The 20955-nt window shown below is 54.3% G+C and overlaps 9 protein-coding genes across 9 annotated transcripts; 3 read left to right on the top strand and 6 right to left on the bottom strand.

The window, feature by feature from the left end:
* Positions 1-182: 182 nt before the first annotated feature.
* Positions 183-1911, bottom strand: P170DRAFT_433256 (putative RING finger domain protein). The gene is made up of 3 exons (XM_024848440.1): positions 1519-1911; positions 843-1471; positions 183-796 (listed from the first exon to the last, which is right to left on the bottom strand). The coding sequence occupies exons 1-3, from the start codon at positions 1621-1623 to the stop codon at positions 355-357; spliced, it is 1176 nt and encodes a 391-aa protein (XP_024711066.1). The 5' UTR covers positions 1624-1911; the 3' UTR covers positions 183-354.
* Positions 1881-2874, bottom strand: P170DRAFT_433254 (mitochondrial fission 1 protein). The gene is made up of 4 exons (XM_024848439.1): positions 2846-2874; positions 2778-2796; positions 2637-2730; positions 1881-2579 (listed from the first exon to the last, which is right to left on the bottom strand). Exons 1-4 carry the CDS (start codon positions 2862-2864, stop codon positions 2250-2252), a joined length of 462 nt encoding a protein of 153 aa, XP_024711065.1. The 5' UTR covers positions 2865-2874; the 3' UTR covers positions 1881-2249.
* Positions 2875-3074: 200 nt separating this feature from the next.
* On the top strand, positions 3075-3936 carry P170DRAFT_433253 (kinetochore Spc24 family protein). Its single transcript, XM_024848438.1, has 3 exons — positions 3075-3144; positions 3195-3592; positions 3651-3936. The coding sequence occupies exons 1-3, from the start codon at positions 3118-3120 to the stop codon at positions 3826-3828; spliced, it is 603 nt and encodes a 200-aa protein (XP_024711064.1). The 5' UTR covers positions 3075-3117; the 3' UTR covers positions 3829-3936.
* P170DRAFT_433252 (uncharacterized protein) lies at positions 3892-5052 on the bottom strand. Its single transcript, XM_024848437.1, has one exon. It carries the CDS (start codon positions 4980-4982, stop codon positions 3978-3980), a length of 1005 nt encoding a protein of 334 aa, XP_024711063.1. The 5' UTR covers positions 4983-5052; the 3' UTR covers positions 3892-3977.
* Positions 5053-5113: 61 nt separating this feature from the next.
* Positions 5114-5864, top strand: P170DRAFT_506288 (med21 domain-containing protein; the record flags this gene model as incomplete). Its single annotated transcript, XM_024854379.1, has 2 exons — positions 5114-5210; positions 5298-5864. The coding sequence occupies exons 1-2, from the start codon at positions 5169-5171 to the stop codon at positions 5862-5864; spliced, it is 609 nt and encodes a 202-aa protein (XP_024711062.1). The 5' UTR covers positions 5114-5168.
* Positions 5865-6280: 416 nt separating this feature from the next.
* P170DRAFT_443478 (uncharacterized protein) lies at positions 6281-13094 on the bottom strand (the record flags this gene model as incomplete). Its single annotated transcript, XM_024850551.1, has 6 exons — positions 6281-8199; positions 8230-8719; positions 8753-9066; positions 9120-9715; positions 10690-11549; positions 11604-13094. 6 exons carry the CDS (start codon positions 13092-13094, stop codon positions 6281-6283), a joined length of 5670 nt encoding a protein of 1889 aa, XP_024711061.1.
* Positions 13095-14299: 1205 nt separating this feature from the next.
* On the bottom strand, positions 14300-16127 carry P170DRAFT_400145 (putative beta-galactosidase; the record flags this gene model as incomplete). The annotated part of the gene is made up of 2 exons (XM_024846313.1): positions 15719-16127; positions 14300-15663 (listed from the first exon to the last, which is right to left on the bottom strand). Exons 1-2 carry the CDS (start codon positions 16044-16046, stop codon positions 14300-14302), a joined length of 1692 nt encoding a protein of 563 aa, XP_024711060.1. The 5' UTR covers positions 16047-16127.
* A 498-nt stretch (positions 16128-16625) lies between these two features.
* On the bottom strand, positions 16626-18514 carry P170DRAFT_343640 (sugar porter family MFS transporter; the record flags this gene model as incomplete). The annotated part of the gene is made up of 7 exons (XM_024843414.1): positions 16626-16842; positions 16910-16946; positions 17022-17483; positions 17543-17721; positions 17774-18182; positions 18262-18319; positions 18374-18514. 7 exons carry the CDS (start codon positions 18512-18514, stop codon positions 16626-16628), a joined length of 1503 nt encoding a protein of 500 aa, XP_024711059.1.
* Positions 18515-19090: 576 nt separating this feature from the next.
* Positions 19091-20871, top strand: P170DRAFT_443475 (glycoside hydrolase family 43 protein; the record flags this gene model as incomplete). Its single annotated transcript, XM_024850550.1, has 4 exons — positions 19091-19495; positions 19554-20007; positions 20082-20255; positions 20306-20871. The coding sequence occupies 4 exons, from the start codon at positions 19091-19093 to the stop codon at positions 20869-20871; spliced, it is 1599 nt and encodes a 532-aa protein (XP_024711058.1).
* Positions 20872-20955: the final 84 nt, after the last annotated feature.

Here is a 20955-nt window from a genome sequence, read left to right as displayed (position 1 = left end):
TGGAGCTTATCTCGTATCTCTACATCTCTACTATACTATCTTATAGAATATAATACTACCAGTGTACAGTATACGTCCAGAGGTAAGTCGTTATTCATTCATACTCCAATTCACTAATTTCCTCCCCCAAACCGACTTCGCACCCATCCGGCCAGTCCTCCGCCCTGATCTCGACTGCCTCGTCGCTCGTCTCCCTCGCTGCTCCACCATCCGGCCTGTCCGCTGTGTTCCGGCACGGCACTGCCGCGGCGAGACGTCTCGGGGCTGCTGTCAATCACCACCGGGTTCTCGCTGGTTCCTTCGGTTCTGTTCCACTTAGCATGCTGTCATAACCACCTCATCATCACAACAAACTTACGGTGCAGGTGCATCAATGCCTCGCCGGCAGTGTGGACACGTATTGTGCTGATTCAACCACATCTCGATGCAGCCGTAGTGAAACCAGTGCTTGCACGGCAGCACCGTCACCTCCGTGCCCATCTCCACCGGGTCCATGCAGATCGAACACTCCGCCTTGCCTTCGTTCCCCAGCATGTCCCGGTCCACCTTCTTCTTGGGCAGAGACTGGATGGCATTCTGCGAGGCCGGCGGTGCCGCAGACCGATTGGCATTCTGATCCACCAGCTGCGAGATCACCCGGTCCAGCTCTTCTTGCGAATACACGGCATCTCCGTGCCGCTCGACGTTCAACAGCGCCGACAGCATCGCCAGGGGGTTGGGGCCGGTCATGACCCGGAATCCGCCGTTACCAGCTTGGTTGTTCGTGTTGAAGTCGGTTCGAAAAAGTTCCAAAATACTGCGCCATTAGCCACTATCACCAATCCAGCGGTGGGGAAACGTACTCGCCCAAGCTGCGTAGAGGAGTGTTCATCGGCTGCGGACCATCCGCATCGCGAGGGTGCAGTCCGTCGTCATGGAAATCTGACCCGCCTCCATATCGTAGCCCAAAATCAAATGGGTCGTCGTACATCGTACCGGGCGCTCTACGCTGTCCCGCCAGTCCCGCCGGCCGGGGACTCTGCCCAGGTCCAAACTCACGGTCGGATTCGGCCACATCATGCTCCTGTCCCCATCGCTGCTGACCCGCCGGTCGGTGGGGATCCGTCTGCTGGTATGTATTCGCGAGTCCGTGGAAAATCGTATCCAGACCCCGCACCATCGGCATCAGGGGGTCATTCTGAAGGTTGCCCTGCGGGTCAGTGGACTGTCGTCGAGGAAACCCCGAAGAATACGTCGTGCTGGAGAAGGTAAACCGGCCGTCGGGCGAGCGATAGGTGCGGTGGGAGAAACCATTTCCAGAGCTGCCGCGTCTGCCCCCGCCGGGGCCACCAAAAAAGTCATCCGAAGGCTCGTCGTGGCCGGTGGAGGCCCACGGGTTGTGGTTTGCGAACGGGTTCACGGGCGGCGAGAATCGATCTCCGGGGGCTTCTTCAGGAGGGTCGGGGGCTTCGGTGTCGGGGGGTATTTCAATCTATCGAGTCAGCCACGATGCGCCATCCGCGGGCCAGAGAAGCATACAATCTCGGTGAATTCAGACTGGCAGGTCGGACACGTCAGTCCGCTCTCATTCCGTAGCCAGACCCCGCCACAAGCATGGCAGAACATCCGATCCCCCGCATCCATGGCGAGGAAAGTGTTAATGATACGACCGCAAGAAATATAGATAGAAAAACAGTGGAAAAGGGAGCTGAATCAGATAGAGAGAATTGCGTATCAAGTCGGGTATCCAAATCGAGAGTATCTATAAGAATGGGTCGGAGATAGGCGAGGTTTGTATTCCGTGAGGAAACTCAGCGTCATTCATGGTTTCGGGGCCACATGTACTGGAGGATGAACGGAGGACCCCGATAAATCAGGGGGAGTTCATTTTTTGACGAGGAGTGAATGATAAAGGAGAGAAACAGAGATAATGAAGATGGAGAGTCAACGAGAGCGAAAGAAGAAGGCGGGCGGATGACGTTAGCAGGTGGCGTGCCTGAGAGATCAGTCACCCACCATCCTCCATCTGCGTCTCTCATCCTATCTGATCCTATCTGATCCTATTATTTCAATATTTGACAGTCGTCAAGCAGATCCTGCCTATTCACATCGGCCAAAAGTCATGGAATAAAACGCCATCAATGCAAACAATCATTTCCCAGTAAATAACAAAAGAAAAGCAATAGCAGCCAGCATACCCAGGCATGATCCATCCTCCTATGTACAACGACAGCATTAATGCCTGCTCCTCTCGACATTATTCCAGAGATCTACCGTCTCTTCGCTCCCCGCAGAACAACACCGCCCACCACACCCGCCGCCAGCGCCAGTCCGCCCACGATCGCAATGCCCAGCAGTCCCTCCTTCGACACCTTATCCTCAATCAGAGTGCCCAGACTCGCCGCCTGGAGGTTGGCCGGCTCTTTCTCCAGCAGCAGGTCGTTGTATCGTCGGGCCTCGCCGTAGTTGCCGAGCTTGTAGTTGCCGAGGGCCAGGTAGTAGAGACATTCTCGTCGTCGCTCGGGGGCCGCGCGGAAGATCTCTGATAGCAGGCGGACGCCTTCTTGTTGTTCGGGGCGGGCGTTGGATTTGATCAGGCCCTGTTAGAAATAAGGGTGAGCTTTGCCGACAGACACGGTGCTGGAGGTCAGTCATACCCAGGCATAGTTGAATTTCGTCTGGATGCCGACGTAGTCGCCCTCTTTCTCGTACTGCGATCGGAGGACCTGCAGCTCTGCCGGCTTCAGAGGACTAGAGCAAGTCAGTAGATGGCGGGGAATCACGGTGAAACAACACACCTCTCGGCGTCGGCGGCATCTAGAGCTGGGTTAGCAGGTAAACACATGTCGAGCGGAGGAGGACATACATGGTAGATTCGAGCCCATGGTTGTGATGAGGTGTAGGGTGATAACTCAAAGCTTCAGAGACACGGCTTGAAAACAGCAGCAGACAAACAAGCTCGATGCAGCCGGAGAAGATCAGACGGCCGCCTGGATTCTGTCGTCACGCGGTGGCGGTGCGATGTGGCGCTGTGGCGGTTGCTCCCCCAACGGCTGTCAACATCATTCTCTTATCATCACCATCACCACCATCATCATCAATTGATATCATCCTGCAGACTACACCACCCCAGTCAAAATGCTTCTCGACGAAAGCCCCGCCACGGTATTCCACCCTCCCTCCTTCTACTTCCACCTTCATAACTAACCCCCCAGCTCATCCACCACACAATCGGCAACTTCAACATCCACCCCGACAAGCAGGCCGTCACGCGCATCAATGACTCCCTCTCCACCCTGCAGCAGTCGCGCGACCTGCGCATGCGCGAGGCCGAGTCCTCCATGAAGAAGCTCTCGCGCCACCTGCACTCCCTGAATGCGCAGCACGAGGAGGCCGTGGCCGCGCACGACGCCGGCAAGCACGCCACGGCCATGGTCGAGCTGGACACGAAGAAGTTCCGCATCGCGAAGGCCGCCACGGAGCTGGAGATCGAGAGTGAGAGGCTCGAGAGCGAGCTAGACATGCTGAAGGAGCGGTTGGCGGATCTCGAGGCCCAGGGGTTGGAGGGTGACGAGGGCACGAGGAGAGAGCGAGAGATGGATGATGCGACGATGTGAGTTTCCCCCTCGCCCCGGTTTTGTTCTGGTGTGGATGGGTGCTAAATTCTGTAGCCTTCGGTTGAAAATATACCGGTCTCTTGGAGTCGATATCGAGGCCGACGACGCGGGTAATTTCAACAAGGCGGTCATTCGGAACAGTCGCAAGGGCGATGTGCACGTTGTCAATATCGACCCGAAGTTCTCGCGCTTCTTCTACTCGAATTACTTCTGGTCGACGATGCAGGGGTAGTCCGTTGGTTTTGTACTCGTTTCTTTTCGGCGTTAGGTCACGACGCTACGACTTTTGTTACCGCTCGATTGTCTACATATACCCTTCTCTAGCAATGGATTATTATACATGATATGTTACACTATAATACATCGTCGGTCCGTGAGGAGTTAACGACTTGCCCCCGCCTGTACACGGGGCTGCGACCTCGAATCCAACAACTGCAGCACCTCCGCCTTCTCATCCCCCGACAGCGCACAAGGCCCCCCTTTCCCATAAAGCAGCGGTTTCTCCGCCGGATAGAGCTGCTCGATGGCCTCAAGCACATCCACCCGGGTATACTTCCTGCCACTCTCCCCATTCAACCCCCAAACCTCCATCCACCGCTCCTCCAACCGCTCCATCCTCTCCTCCACCGAATCCATATGCTCCATCTCCTCCCCATCCCACGTCAGCACAACCTCCTTCCCCACCTCACTACCCTCCCCATCACCCCCAGGAGAAGGCGAAGAAGAAGCAGAAGGAGAAGAATACCTCACCTCGACCCCCAACCCCCCAGCAACACCCAACTCCTCCACCCTCCTATTCCAAAGGACCTGCCTTAGCACACCCCCATGCGTAACCATCATCCACAGACACGGATGCTCGCTCCTGGCCAGGGCCTCGCGCACGCCCTTCGTCGCGTCCCGCGTACTAACCAGCACGCCGACCTGAGATCCAGTGCGCCATCCAACCGGCGCGTGTCGTCGAAGTGTCCCCTCGAGTTCGCGGACGAGGTTCGGGCCGAGCTTTGTCTTGAGCGCTTTGCATTGTACGATGACGCGGAGCGGGTGCTCGTGGCCTGGTAGATGCCAGGTTCCCAGCAGGTCGATGCCCGAGTCGGAGCGCCCGCCAGTGCGGTGCAGGTGGAAGGAGGAGTTGCGGAGGGTGTGTTGGACGGTGTATTCGTAGTGGGTGCCGATGTAGATGGTTGCGGTGGAGGGGAGGGCGGTGCGAGAGGCGTGGGCGAGGAAAGTGGGCAGGTTGTGGTGTGTTGCGCTGGGGGGTTGCGGTGGTGGTGGTGGGAGCTTGAAGAGGCGCGATGTGAAGGTGCTGAGGGGGCGGTTGAGAGGGAGGGGGAGGAGGAGGGAGGAAGAGACGGAGAAAGAGGAGAAGGAGTGGGTAATGCGATTCATTTCATCGTATTGAGTCTCATGCCATGTCTTTGGTGCTGGTGGTGTTGGGAAAGAAAATATTGGATCGGGGAAATCTCAAGTCGGAGAAAACAGCGGAGCTAATCTTATCGCTCGTCTCCATCGGCGTCATCTTTCTTTCTTCTTTCACTTCTCCTCCACACCACCTCACCATCACCACTACTCCTAATGGCAGACATACTCACCCAACTCCAGACCTGTCTGGACCAAGTACGTCGTCCTTCCCAATCCCCCTCTCCCTACTCCCCATCTTCCATGCTCTCCACCCCCTCTCCCCAGAAAACTAACACCCCAAAGCTAGCAACCCAATTCTACGCCACCCTAGGCTACCTAACAACCTACCACGACAACTCGCCCGCCATCCCACCACCAGGTATCCCCACCGCCGCGCCCGCCCTCGCGCGCATCCCCAAGAACTCATCCCTGCCGCCCGCCCCCGCCGGCGCACCCGCAGGCGCCCAAGCCTCGCCTCCGCCCTCCCACACCGCGCAACCAGGCCAACCAGGAGGTCAACTAGGCGGGGAGCCCGGGGCCGTGACACCAGGCGGAACAGCGACAGGGGCAGGGGGGGATCCGAACCTCCCTCCGGCGGCGGACTCGCCGCGGGTGTTTGCAGCGAGGCAGAGGGAGTTGGCGCGCGACTTGGTCATCAAGGAGCAGCAGATCGAGTATTTGATTTCGGTGCTGCCCGGGATTGACTCGAGTGAGGAGCAGCAGGAGCGGCGGATTAGGGAGCTGGAGAGGGAGTTGAGGGGGGTGGAGGAGGAGAGGGAGTTGAGGATGAGGGAGTTGGGGCGGTTGAGGAGACGGTTGGAGGGGGTGTTGGGGGCGGTGGATAGGGGTATTTATGGCGATCGGGCTTGAGGTTTCTTTCTTTGGTTCTGGCGATGGGCTTAAATGGGATGGGATCGTGGTGTGGTGATTAGAAGATGTACTACTCGCATGGCTGGTCTGTGGTGAAACAAAGAAATCTTCTTGTATTCAATCCGGACTCGCGTCCAAAGTATCCTGTCTAGATTCTGTTGTACGAGTAAGAATCTCCAATGATGTACTGTATCAACCGTCTTCAAATCTTCAATCAACCTGCAAAACACCGGTGACAAAAGCAACAAAACATAAGAAAAACGCCAGAGCCGTGGAAGGGTATCGAGTATCAACCGTAATTTTGTCCCAAGTCAGTGTCCGTGATTATTTATGATCAAAAAGAGTGTATAAAGAAAAAAAAGAAAAAGAAAAAAAAAAAAATGAACAAATGCGAAGAAGGCGAAGGTCAAGATCAGTCATTTGAACAATCCCCGATAGTCCCGCATGCGTTGTTCTTGGACCTCCTTCTTGTCGAGTTTGCCTCGGTTCATGCTGAGGTCGGCCAACTGCTGCTTCTTCTTGGCCAGCTCGAAGATCTTCTCCTCGATGCTGTCCTTCATGATGAACTGGACTGTCGTCACTTCGCGCGTCTGTCCAATGCGGTGCACGCGGTCCACGGCCTGTGCCACCGCTGCCGGGTTATACTGGGGCTCCATGATGTACACCTTGGACGCCGACGTCAAGTTGAGGCCCACTCCGCCAGCTCCGATGGTGGCGAGAAGCACGGTGATCTTGTTGTTGCTGTGGAATTCCTTGAGGGCTTTGCCGCGAGCCGCCAGCGTCATGGTGCCATCCAGCCGTACGAATCCCGTGATGTTGTTGTCTTTCAAGGCGATCTCAATCAGATCCAAGTGTGAAGTCCAGGCGGAAAACACCACGCTCTTCAACGGTGGTTGCTTATCCTCAAGTGTCTGAGACTCTTCTGCCGTCCGTTGAAGATCCTCAATAAGAGCGGTCGTCTTAGTGTGCGGCCCTTCATACTCTCCGAGAATCTTGGACTGTCGTCGATTTTGTTTGGCCTTGGCTTGCTCCACCATATGATCTTGCAGTCCCCCAACCGTGATGAAAGAGTACGAAGCGGGAATCCATCCTTCGCATACCTGGCATTTGATGTTGGGTAAGACGGCTTTATTTTCCGCATCAAAGGCATGTTTCCAGCCGGAAAAGCAGTCAGCGCACAGCACGTCGTAGCAAGGGAGAACGACGGCAACTGGAGTTTGCCGGTCGATGGGTCCAGAATCGGAGCTTGGCTCCTCCAGGCGCTTGTTGCACATGGCACATGCGTCCGCTGAAGATTCCTGCATCAGAACGAACATCTCATACGCCTTCTTGTCGGACACCTCGGCGGTGTCACTATCGCCACCCTCTTCGAGATTGATGGCATCTTGAACGCTCAATCCCTTGATCCGCTCTCGGTCAGTGGAGTCAAGTAGCTCCTTGCCGTGGGCGCTGATCTGTCGCAAGATCATCATGGCTTTCAGGATATGGTGGTACATGCGACCCTTCATCTTTGTCTGGTCTTCGCCGGCGATAACCTTCATCATCACATTGGACTCGTTCCGGAAGAAATCATGCAGTTGCTTTTCCTTGTCGGAAAACTTCAGAGACACAATCCGGTCTTGTCTGGCGGGGATATCGATCTTGTCCTTGACTCGGCGAAGGGTGAACGAGTCTACGAGCACGCGCAAGCTAGCCAGAACGGTGGCATCTCCCGTCTTGAACCGACTGAGAATGTGCATCCCAAAGTTGCTCCGATCGTTGTACGGGAAAAGCCCCAGAAACTTTGTTACTGAGAGAAGATCTTCCAGCCGATTTTGGATAGGCGTTCCGGTGACGGACCACTTGCGCTGCGAGTTGAGCTTGAAAATCGCCTGCGTCTGCGCGGCGGTCTGCTCTCGGATGGTGTGCGCTTCATCCAGGACGATGCGGAACATGTTCATCCTCGTCAAGGGGCTCACACCCCTCTTTGCACCTCTTCCAGACAGTTCGCTGAGCACAATGCTGTAAGTCGTGATCACCAGGTCGTACTGCGACAATTCCTCGACATTGTTGGTGCGTCCGGAGCCGTGGAACACATAGTAGGAAACGGCTTTCGTCTTCAGATGGTCCTTGATCTGCAGGACCCAGTTATTGACGGCACTTAACGGAACCACGAGCAGCGTGGTTTTACTGTTGCGGATGCCGGGAATATGCTTGATCATGTCCGTAGGTGGCGGCAACGGCGCCCAGTTTCGTGCCTCCTCCAGTGATGATACGACGAGAGAGAGGATGCTCAAGGTCTTACCGAGACCCATCATGTCTGCCAGGAGCCCACCGAGTGTCTGTGGGGGCTCTTCTTCCATAGTGATGCCGCTGATGATCTCACGATAACATTTCTGCCCCTTGGAATTGAACTGAATTCTCCAGAGAGAGTTGTTGTCTTCCTCTTTTTGCCCAAACTTGCGCGGCTTCTCCTTCTCGGTCATGAACCAAAGAGCCTGTTTCTGATGCCGGAGCAGCGGCGTCTTCAGAAGAGACGGAGTGTCCATCTCAGGGAGGTTCTCGGCACTCTGAAGCTGATCGAACATCTTCATCACCGCATCGTTCACCTCTTCCGCCGTGCGTACTTCATAGCTGACACCCGATCGGCCTCGAGCAGCAACTGATGGTAAGAAGTTTGGTTGAGCACGTCTTTTCTCGGCATGTGGATTGAAGACCGGGACGCCTTGCTCCACGGAGAACGGGGTCCCAAGCCAAACGTTGTTTTGGCCCAGATGGTTTCCGACGAGTTCTGCGTCCTTTCTTAGACCGTACAGGTTAATGGATGCCCGGTAAAACTCCGAGCAACATTGCCAAGGCATTTCGCCGTCCTTTCGCTGCCGATAATCCAATCGTGCGGTGATATCCACCTTCAAACCCGGCGAGTCAAGAAGCGGAACTAACACCGCGGCAATCTTCGCCTCCACAGCCCCAAATATCTTGCCATGGGGATCTGACACGTCGATGCGAATGTTCCCTTGACTTGCGGTACGATGCACTCCCAATTTCATCGATGGCCAGCTATGGTCCGAGTCGCCGAAGATTGTTTGGGCGGTAGGCCTCGGCACCATTATGGCTTGAACTCTTGCATTTTCGACTTTGCCATAGCACACCCTTTGAATGCTGAGGTTGTTCGAGCCGGTGACTTGTAGATCGTCATCGTCAGTGGCAGCAGCCGGGGCATCTAGACAACATTAGCAAATCGCACTCATTCTCATCTTCTGGTGACATTCGTACCAAGAGTCAAATCGACAACATCAGGGGTCACTGGAAATGACGTATCAGGTGTCGACTGGTCCTCCTTCATCCATTTACCCAATCCGCTGTCGCCGGCGGCAGCAAAATTTCCTTTCTTCAGCAGCCCGTCTTGCTCTTCTTCCTTCGTCTTTACTTTCTTGTAGGGCGGGTTAACCCGCCTCTCCACCCCATACATGTCCTCAATTAAGCTGCCATGCCGCAAGTCGGCCTCGGCCTCAAATTGATCGCAACTGCGCTTCATATCATGGTCATCGTCGCTCTGCGCACTTGTAAATGCGTAGCTCACATCGGGCTCTGCTTGTTCCGACGGCTGCGGTGACGAGGCCGCACTATCCGGGGTATGCGACTCGAGCGACTGAATCTGGGATCTCGACCGGGGACTCGGCTTGACGGAAGGCTGACGACGACGCTGCGGACTGAGGAATCGTTGCGCGGCGGAGGCAGTGCCCGCGGGCGCGACGGGGGAACCAGTATTACTCTGCGATGATTTTCCGGAGTCCGGCCGGTCTGCGGTGTCGATCAGTGAGTCTGTGTCATCCAGGAACATGGGGTCTTCGGGAGGCGAGGGGCAGCGCCTAGATGAGGGGGCAAAGGGAGATTCATCATGGGCCTCTGAACGAGTGTCGCAGTCCAGACAAGGCAATCCAGTGAGGGATTCTAGGTCGTTACCATTGTTCTTCATTTGTTTCTTGTAAGCTCTTGGGTCCAAGAGCATCGCAGCATGGGATGCCATGGTTGTCACTTTCAGTTCTCATGCAGATGCGGGTATCCGAGACAAGGTATGCGGGATGGGTAGGGAGTCTGCGAACGACGGGTCGTAATGGGAGGTAAACGGTAGACAGAAGATAGATAATTCAGGTCAAGTGATCGAGGCAAAGTTCTTCAAGGTCGAGAGTTGGCGAGGTAACTCCAGGGTGAGGACAGGCCGAGGTCTCAAACAATGCGAAAGGAAAGTGAGCGATAGGAGAGTCGTTACAGCTCTTCCATCGCGGACCTCCCGCACACGCGACGTCCCTGTCTGGTCAAAATACAGTGTCGTAGAGGGACAAGGGAGACAGGGAGGGAGAGCAGAGGAGAGAGGAGAGAGGAGAGAGGGGAGGGAGAGTCGCGGAGCTGGTGGAAGGGTTTCTGCCTCGCCGATGATTATCGTCCGCCAAGCCACCGATAAGATCGGCTTATCAAAGCAGGACTTTGCAGTCACGCGGACAGCAGAAGAATGACGCGGTTAATTGTCTCGCTTTGTAGGTCAATGTCATTGGAAGAATTAAGAGGAAGACCCGCAACAAGTCTGTCTGTCTATATACAACATCCGGGTGATATTTTCCCATCCAAAAAGTAAAAAGGCCGCATATCCTGCGACGTCGCAAATCGATTCCTCATGCCAGTTCTGCCCATAACACGCTAAAAGTGGAAGATGATGGTCATGACGACAAGTAAAGTAGGTACTTGAACAAGAGATAGAAGGTGGAAGGGGTAGAGAAGAAAATTTCGAAAATCGGAAGAAAAGAAGAAAAGAATCGAAGGAAACAAGATGCGTGCCGGCTAGCACCAGGTGAAAACAGGGTTTTTGCTCTTGACAGCTTCTAGTCGCTCCACGATGACTTTGCGTTGGTTCCCTTCCATTCCCTCGGCAGCTGCATATCCCAAATCACCTTCCAAATCATCGCTGCTGAACACCAAATGCGCCTGACCGCGTCCGTTTGTTGAAGACAGAGAACTATGCTTCTGGTGCTTTTTGCCGGGCCGAGGAGGGAGGGTGGCCCAGCTGCGATCCAAGCCGCGATCGTCATCGAAGTCGTCGAGGTTTCGTCGACCAAAGCCATAGTCGTTCAGAGTAGCAGGGCTACCGTTCTGGGCCCGGCTGGAGTCAAAGTCTCGCGAGTGACGGCCCCGGGAGAGCTCGAACCGGTTGGGATTGGGGAGCTCATTCGGGGGAGATCCCAATCCTAGAAGATCATGCTCCGGACCCGAGCCTAGCGACATGGCCGCACCGATGTCCATTTCCTCGTTGTCGGGGTCATAGCTGTCGTAACGTTCGTAGCCCCGGACTTTGCGCCGTTGGGCTTCCGTGGATGGCCCGCGGAGGGGAATGGCAACCGGAACGTCCACCAAATCATCCCAGACGCAGACTCGAGTACGTCTGGTGAGCTCCAATGGACCGTGGTCGGGGTGCTTCAACGTTTCGACAACATTCCAGGCCTGACCCTTCATCACCGCGATCTGCCGGGCGAACATACTCTCCTTGAAGTCGTCATCCTGCGAGAACACCCGTCGGAGGGCCATCTGCGTGCCACTCCACCAAGCTGTCGATGTAAGGAGGGGAAGGAAATGATCCCTCGTTCTTTGAGAGAAGGGCTGGCCTATTAGAGAAACCGGGAGGAACAGCCAACCGAAGGGAAAGCTTCGCCACTGGAAAAGGTCAGTTTCGCTAGTTTATCCACGAGAGTGCAGAGGACGGCTTACGGCATCAGGATGTTTCCACGGCCATGACAAACTATTATCAATGGCTCCAATCTGGACGGACGCCTGCGGCTCCGATGCGTTGAGTGGGGTTCCGGTCCGACTGACGGCAACCATCGTCTCGTGTCTCTTGTAGGGATACGAGGCGGTCGATGGTTTGTCGGAGTTGACTGAGATCGGGCGAGCGGGAGGAAGATGGTCATCATCATCCTGCTGATTGCCGTTGGGTTGCGGCGGATCCGCCACGATGGACACTTCCTCCGTTTTCCAGTCGATTTTGATCATCCAATTGTCCAACCCACGGTCCGTGTTTCGCATAATGTAATCCAAAATCACCAGTTTCTCCAGTTCCTCCCTGAACGACTGTTTGAGACCCTCGGTCCAGTAGAACCGCCGCTCGCGGGCCTCCTCCCGCGGCGAAGGCGCCTGCGCGGGACCATGCTCCTCGTCATCATCCTCGTCGTCCGAATGAACCCCGGAAGGTCGGCAGGCTTCATTCCAAGGCCGCTTCTTGCGTTTAGGTGCATCCTCCGTGCGAAAGCCGGTGTTCGCCTGATCAGGCCAGGGGTGGTCTCGCAGGAACAGATTGGCATCTTTGTAGCCCTTCAAGAAGACCTGAAAACTACCCGCCTTGTGAGGGAGGGGTTTCTTCCCCATCCATGCCTTTCTCCGATCCCAGAAGTCGTAGTAGAATGATTTCGAAGACAGCCACACGATGTCGGTATACGGAACGAGGTTGGTGCGTAGGCGCGAGTCGAGAACATAGGCGGCGGCCTCGGAGACATACGACAGGTTGGGAATCAAGCAGGCCCGGCCGAAGAAGCAAGGGAAGAGGTTCCGATGGATCCATTTGGTCCATTTGGGATTGCGGGATGCGTACGGCTCCTCGTCCTTGGGTTTGAACACGCCCACGACCTTCCCGTCGGCATTGCGCGCAAAGTAACTACCGGAGCTGCCTTGCGAGATCATGCGAGGGTGCACGCCCATCTCAATGGCGATGCGAACGCCCTCCACCACTTCCTCGAATTCGTCGCGGGCCCGGCGCTGCGCACCCTCCACCTCGTCCGACTCCAGTGTCTCCGCGGAGATAGGCCGCACGCCATCGGGAGCCTGGAAGACAGAGTGGTAGATCTCCAATTTCTCCTCCTCCAGGGTCTTCCCCTTCACCTTGTTAATTTTGAACTTGGAGGCGATTTCCTCGGCCCAACGTTCCAGACGCGCATTGATGGCCTTGATGTCTACGCCGGAGTTCCTCCGGCCTCGTCGATAGTGTCCACTGGGTCTCCGGCGAGGTTCGGGGGGCGAGGCGAGCGACGAGGCCTGCATTTGGGATCGGGATGAGATGGGAGCATATCGGGGGGCGGATTCGGATATTGTGTCGGCGGATTGGTGGAGGTCGTCGTCATCGGAATAGTCGTACACATCATGGGTTCGATCCTCTTCTTCTTGAGCCAGCCGGGCATATCCCGACGTGGCGGGTCGGTTTTTCGGCATGGTTGAAGCAGTCTGGGGGGGGGATCTATTGCAAGAAGGCGGAGGCAAATACAGGTCGTGTCATCGGAAGGGGGAGGGAAGGACAGGGAAGGAAAAAAGATAGAATTAAAGAAGTATAAGAGAAAGGCAAGAAGACAAAGCGCAGGACGAAGAGGGAACGAAGAATGGAGAAATTAAAGAACGATAGGACAGGGAGGAAAAATCAAGGCATTACTGGGGAGAACAAGAAGAACAGACGCCCCGGAAGGGACACGCAAAAGGCCAGAAAGTCCGCCAGAAAGTCCAGGCTGCCAATGTGGCCCGTGCCTTACCGTACCGTACACTCCAATACCCTCCACCCACTGGCATTTCCTGCCATCAGGACCGTACGATACCCGGCAATACCGCACCGCCACGGCGGTGAGCCGTGTGGCTCCACCGGAGCTTCGGTTCTTACGAGTCGAGGCCCCTGAATGATTGTCATCGTCGTCCTCTTGCCAGATGGCCAGGGGTTCCAGGGTCTAATCCGGGGTCCAGTGAGTCCCTAGAATCCACGACATGTACAGAATACAGAATCAAGATTCAATCTTCAAAAACACCCTGCGTATTCATACGGAACCCGCTGCCAGTGCATGGGATATATCTGCACGTTTCTACTAATAGAAACAGATCTTCGCTGTCCACATGGAGACAGCTGGAAAACCTACGAACTGGCCTCTGTTTCACATATAACAAATAGATCGACTGATATACGTCAGTTCAGCGTGTTCTCAGATTTTTCTCTCGCAGATGTCGTCATCCGTCAATGTTGATCCAGGTCTTGGCCTGCAGATATGCATTCTTCCCTACTAGGATACAGGGCTAAAACAACCCTCAAAGCAGGATAAGCGACCCCTTCATGAACTGTGGTTCAATTGAATTGAAAGGAGTCTGTGGGAACAGGACCTCCCCTTCGCATCCCTTACGCGCACATAGATGGGCCCTGAAAATGCCGAGGCTGGGAGTACCGACGAAGTGGGCCCATAAAGCCGTCATCAAAGCCCTATCGATGATAGAAGTTAGAACGGACCGATTGACAGCTCTGGAACTCGGTTCCCATCGTGAGTTTATACTAGGAGGTGCCTAGAGCGGTGTTCACGCGCATCTATCTGTCAAAAACATTTCCTAGATCAGGATCTTGATTATGGCCTGATATGCTACAAAATTTCAGCCAAACATGACTCGGCTTAGTTTGGGCTCTCTATCGAGTAAACCTCCATCTCCGCGATCATCGTCCGAGCCGGAATGGTGGTGCTAATAAATCCATTTCCATAATCCGGATCTTCATCCGGCATCATCACCCTTGTTCCGTTCCGTGTCTCGTCTCCATTGAATAGTCTCAGGGTCCTGAGCCGCCCAGTCGCCTCGTCCATCACCTCTTTTTCTTCAACCTTCAAGATCCCCGTAAACACCAAGCGAGGCGATAGCGAGCGAGCATGAACTTGAAACCCGTAGCCGATCAACAGGAATTTACCACCTCCCCGGTGAACAACCATTCCTGCGCCGGGCCCAGGCTTCCCAAACACGAAGCACCGCTCAATGCGAAGTTCAAAGTCGCCGAATTGCTTCACCACGGCCGGCGAGGGATCGCTGCCGTCGTCGTTGAGATGGTCGAAACAGACCCCAACGGATGAACCTAGCCGGTGCTGGGCGTCTAGAATAATATGCGAGACCGACTTGAGTAGTCCAAAGTGCTTCGCCAGAGGGCTTAGTTCCGGGGTGGAGGTATCGACCCCGAATGGAGAAGCACCTAGAGCGCCATAACTTCCATATGCAAGCCAAGTGCGTCTCAACCCAAACTCGTCTTTCCGTTGCTCGGGGATAAGAAGAGGCTGGTTCCGATGAAGGTACCGAGCACAGGTATCGCTATAATCGGTCATGTAGATATCCGGCGAAAAGAAGTCTAGATTGGGACAGAAGCGCTGCCAGATGTCGAGAACGTTGGTTGTTGCACCCCCGGAAGGATAGATGCCTGGTTCGCCTCCGCCGGCAACGAACTCCACGCCGCCAGCGCCGACTTTCGGAAGCCATGCATTGGTGAAAAGAGGGAGGGGATAGGCCTTCTTGCCTGCTGCAGCCACCTCATCCAGATACTTGGCGTAGTGATAGGCCATGAAAAGCTCGTCTGCGTGGCAAGACTTGAGAAAAATATCCTTCCAGCAGGCAGCTTGGATTCCGGAGCGAGTGATACCCAGATTTCGCTTGAGGTCCGCATGGAGCAGTTCCCAGTCGTCGTCCAGAAACTTCAGTAACTCGGGAGGAACCGTCTGTGAGAATGCTGCATCTGCTGCAGGACTTATATCGCGACTATCACCCAGGAGACCAGGTTCGTTTTCGACCTGGACCATCAACACCGTCCAATGGCCTTCGTCAATCTCCCTGATATGGCTCATGAGCATCCCAAATGCTTTTGCATCCGCCTTTGCAGCTTCAACATTGAAAACAGATGGAACATCTCCCACTCGAAAATCCCCGTCCTCCCCGCGAAGCAGCGTACGCGGGAAACGAGCCGAATCCCGCTTGACCCAGGCCGGACAATATGTCGACATGCCTATGTCATTCCTATTTAATATCACTTAACACCAGAGGGCCGGACATGAACTTACCATTCTTAAACGAACCGAACCAAAGCAGAATCAAGCGAAGACCATGCATCCTTGCATCCAACACGATCTCGTTCAATTTGGAAAACTCAAATTTGTCTTCCTCCGGCTCGATGGCTTCCCATGTCACACAGCCCAGGACCGTGTTGATATTGCTGGCTACCAGGTCCGGCCATTTGTCTCGCATGTACTCGGGAGAGGAGAATGACGAGTTCTGTACCTCACCGGGCAAGATGAAGAATGGTTTGCCGTTGACGATGAGTTGACTTGCTGCTTCGGTCCTTTGGAGATGAGGGATAGTGTTGACGGCGAGGGGTTTGTTTTCGCTCATACTGGGATTGCTAGTAATTCGAAACGAAGCTGGACAATGAATTGACAGGAAACGGCACACGAATTACTAGAACGATTCAAGGCCTTATAAATGCAAGGTCATGAATGTTTGAAAACAAGCCTCGCTCAGTCGGACGTTGCAGGCCGAATAGGGCCGCGGCTAGTAACTCTCCGCGGAGAAATTCATTTGTTTACAAGAGACTTGGCCAATTGAGGCAATGATTAAAGTAACCTCACTATCCTATGTATCTTCTCGCCGGTCAGTCTTGAATCTATACACATTTCTATAATAGGAGTCCCCACCTCATACATCCTGTCCTATAGGCGGGATTTGGATTTCCACTACATATTCTGAGCCCTAATCCAATTGGAACAGCCTAGATATCCCAGAATTTAATATTACACTTCGAACCTTTGGATATTCTCCGCGACTAAATATATTTCGAGAACCATATCTTGAGTACCTCTGCATCCTGGGATTAGCCTTGGATAGGATGCAAATTAGACATGTAATAAAAATCAACCACCAAAGCTTCATCTCAAACCTAACCCCAAACCCCAAGCGCACAGTATAAAACTCCTACTTAGTGGCCCGAGTATCTTCAATCTGAAGCACTGTAGCATCGGCGCTCTTATCCTGCTTATAGTCGACCATTTCAGCGCCTTGTTCAGCATGGTCCAGACCCCCGAATAGGGTATCCACGTGCTCCAGCGCCACACCCTTCGTCTCTGGAATACAGAACCAGACAAACGCAAAGAGCACGACGTTTATCGCGCCGAACATGTACATCGCATAACTGTTTCATGGATATGATTAGCCAACAATAGAGGGCAATATGGTAGGCAGGAGACGTGTCGACTTACAAGCCTTTCTTGTCTAAGAAGATGGGGAAGATTTGCTCTATTGGCTAATAATTAGACACACGAGATCACTTCCTCAACATCAACCCAGAAGGCGAGGGGAGAGAGAACGCACGAAGAATGGTATTCGAAACAGACTGCGACTGCGTGGCCATCCCAATCGCCTGGGACCGAATATTCATCGAGAAGATCTCCGACGACCAGATCCAGACGGTCGCGCCCCACGAGGGCTTATAGAATAGCGCGAAGAGGAACATCAGAAAGACCGTCGCAATACCAACAGGCTTGGACTTAGCGCCGTCCGCCAGCTCCGGGGTCTCGGTGACGGTGGCGGCGACGACGATCATGCAGAGGCTCATGCCTGCGGCGCCGATGAGGAGCAACGCGCGGCGGCCGAAGCGGTCGACCATCCAGGTGGCGTTGAGGGTGAAGAGGATGCCGAAGGTGCCGTTGAGGGCGTTAATGAGCTGGATCTGCTTGTTCTCCGTGAAGACTTTTTTGTAGATCAGCGTGGAGTACATGGTTAGGGAGCCTTGGCCGGTGAATTGCTGGCCGATATTGAGGCCGCAGGCGAGTACTGCGGGTATATTAGTGATGGATGAAGGTTGGATACAGGAGGGGGGGGATGTCTCTGACAGAATCTCTTCCGGATAGCCTTGTCCTTCCACAGAGGCGCGTATCGTCCGGGGTTGGTCTCCTTCTCGTATCGAATAGCCTGCAGGATCTCTCGGATCTCAGAGGCGACCTGCTCCGGGTCATCACGGACGACTTGTAGCGCTTGTATAGCATCTTCTGTCCGGTCTTTCTGGATATACCTGGCGGGAATTAGTCGGGGTCAAGAAAAAAGCAAGAAACGCGATAACACACCATCTAGGTGATTCCGGGCAGAACAGCAACCCAGAAATAACCAACACCGGGGCTAGCATCTGAAGGAGAATGACGATTCTCCAATTCCAGTGACCCAGACGCTCCGCATCCTCCGTGCAGGCGTAATTGATCCAATACGCCAGGAAAGAGCCGACGCCGAAGAACAGCTGCCAGAAGCTCATGATCATACCGCGTTTTTCAGCGGGGGCCATCTCATTGATATATACCGGACCTGCAGGCATTGCTAGACCCTGTCCGATACCAGTTAAGGCACGACCGGCGATAAAGCCTCCCATGGTGCGTGGCGTGAAGGCAGAGACGAGGCTGGAGACGATGACGAACGCGCAACCCAGGTACATGGTCCATTTCCGGCCAAAATAGTCCGAGATTGGGGCCGAGATGAAGAAGCCTAAGTGTAATCACGGTCAGAGGCTATTTCACGCATGGATCGAGGAGCCTAAACTAGGACAAGGGCAATATTGACCCACCGGACACAACTCCGGCCACAGTGTATGCGGTGTTCACGGAACCAATTACCGATGGAGACTAGAAGACGCATGATTAGATTAGCCAAGAGAGACGGTAGTCAAAAGAACATACCGGATGATGGAAATACTCCATAAAGTCGTCCGAGCCTTGGACGGCATTGAAGCTGGATGAATCATATCCGTTCAGAACCATGCAACCTCCGGCCACCAAACAGCAGAACCAGAGGTTGAATGTTTTGGATTTGAACAGCATGGTGGAGGGCGTTCTCGTGATCTGCGTAGGAGATTCAGGTTGATTGTCTGGGTGCAAGTTCTATGGACCTACCGACTTTATACAGCACGGCCAATCTCACCAGAAGAAAAGAGGAAACCGGCCTCCTCGTCGTAACCCCGTATATCAGCCGTTGGTATCAGCCACAATGTCCCCGCATGATCCATTGTCTGGTCTAGGCTGATAGGCAAATCTGGGGAAAAGCTCGGGGATTGATCTTCCGGGGTAGAAAAGGGTGGATCGAGTCTCCACGTGGCGCTGGATAAGTCCGCGGCGAATTGTCTCGGGGAAATAAAGAGCGAAGGACTGGGTTGATTTCAATAACCGGCTCAAAGGCCGACTGTTTGATTCTGTGACATTCCGTCTTATTGCAGTACAGCCTGAATGTTTTTACGTTCATTTTCCGACTGGCTGCGCTGAGGAGAACGAAGCCCCGGCGAAGCGAAAACTGTTGGAGCCCTAATAAAAGCCACGTTCAATGCATACTCAATCTTGTCACTCTTTAGAAAAACCAACTCCTCACCCAATCAAAGCAAAGTCATCCATCGCAACATGACAATGTCAACCTACTTCAACCCCATCATCCCCGGCTGCAACCCTGACCCGTCCGTCGTGCGAGTCAACAGGGACTTTTTCCTAGTGACTTCAAGCTTCGAATACACCCCAGGAGTCCCGGTATACCACAGCAGAGACCTTATTTCTTGGACCCTCATCGGTCATGCCCTGACGCGGAAGTCTCAGCTTGACATTCGCACCCCCGAGCCCGGCGGTGGCGTCTGGGCAACGACGATCCGCTGGCATGACGGCTTTTTCTACATATTCACGGCCAGCATTGATCGGTTCCGACCACAGTACGACGAGAGGATCTGGTCGCATGGCTTCTACGTTTCTACGAGGGATATATGGGACTCGGAATCCTGGTCTGACCCGGTGTATTTCGACCAGATTGGGTTCGATCAAGATGTACGGTGCTTCCTCCTGGATTCTCTTTTTCTGACTTGGAAGGCTCACAATGAGACAGGTCTTCTGGGATGATGACGGCACCGTCTACCTCAGCAGCACGTACCAGAAGGTCAATCGCAGTGACCCTCCCAAGAAAGATCTGGCGGTGCACATCTGCACGGTAGACTTGGTGACGGGGAGATCGACCTCCATTCCGCAGCTCCTTCGCGAGTCTTCCAGCGGTGTCAGTGAAGGATCACATCTCTTCAAGCGCGGGAAATACTATTATTTGATAACTGCGGAAGGTGGCACCGAGGGTGGACATTCTGAGTATGTGTTTCACAATCGCACCGGGCCGCTGGGAGCCTGGGAGGCATGTCCCCATAACCCGGTGCTCTATAATGGGCTAGATAACGAAGTGCAGAGTACTGGACACGCGGATCTATTCGATGATGCAGAGGGCAATTGGTGGGCAGTGCTTCTAGGGACAAGACCGAGTAAGACGGGGGATGTATGGGAGGAATCTGTGTTTGGTAAGTCGCTGTCAATGCATGCGCAACCACAGGATTGTTGCAATACTGATTGATTCGTCTTGAACCTCACCCAGGCCGCGAAACATTCCTGATTCCCGTGCAATGGCACGATGACTGGCCTGTATTCAACGAGGCGCTGGAGGTTTCTCTGAGGGCTCGCGGGCCAGGACTATACGAGCATTCAATCCCAGCGGGATGGAGAGACAATTTCAACGAAGCTACTCTGCAGTTGGGCTGGTACAGGAAAAGCAAGTCACCCCCTTGATAAGGGCCTGTCCTCAAGTCTAACACATCCTAGACACTCCCAAGAAAACCGACTACACACTCACCGAGCGGCCGGGCTATCTCCGACTCTATGGCAGCGCCTACCCTCTTTCCGTGCCCGCCAGTCCGACCCTCTTTCTGAGGAAACAGACCCATCAGGCTGTTCGCTGGAGAACCCAAGTCTCTTTCTTCCCTCGCTCCAAACACACCGAGGCCGGAACTGTCCTCTGGTGGGACTACTTCACATTCAGCCGGATTGGAATCTGCATGGATTCTACCGGTGCGCGGATTGCGCGTTTTGTGTCCCCAGATGGCGCGACGGTGGAGGAGATACTGCCGGATGCTGACTCTGGCGCAATATATTTTGTCATTGACTGCGATGCGGAGTATCGGCTCGGTTATGAGGTTCCTTCGAAAAGAGAGAAGGATGTCAAGTGGCTGGGGAGTGTTTCGCGCGCGGTGATGACACGCCACCCTAGGATTGGAAGGCCAAATACGGGCATGATGCTGGGAGTCTATGCTTTTGGGGATAAGGAGCAGTGCCTGGAGCCGGCGGACTTTGAGTTCGCTGAGTTTGAGCCACTTGGTGAGGTTCTGTAGTCCGTAGTGTGTCGGTGATGGGGTTTCTTTTGAATTTCGCGGGATAATAAGACTCGAGAATGCTGAAGATAGAGATAATGGACT

The sequence above is a fragment of the Aspergillus steynii genome (assembly GCF_002849105.1).
Source record: "Aspergillus steynii IBT 23096 chromosome Unknown P170scaffold_1, whole genome shotgun sequence".
In the NCBI taxonomy this organism is placed as follows: Eukaryota; Fungi; Ascomycota; class Eurotiomycetes; order Eurotiales; family Aspergillaceae; genus Aspergillus; species Aspergillus steynii.
The sequence above is the reverse complement of the archived record's forward strand: the minus strand, read 5'-3'. Positions and strand labels throughout refer to the sequence as shown.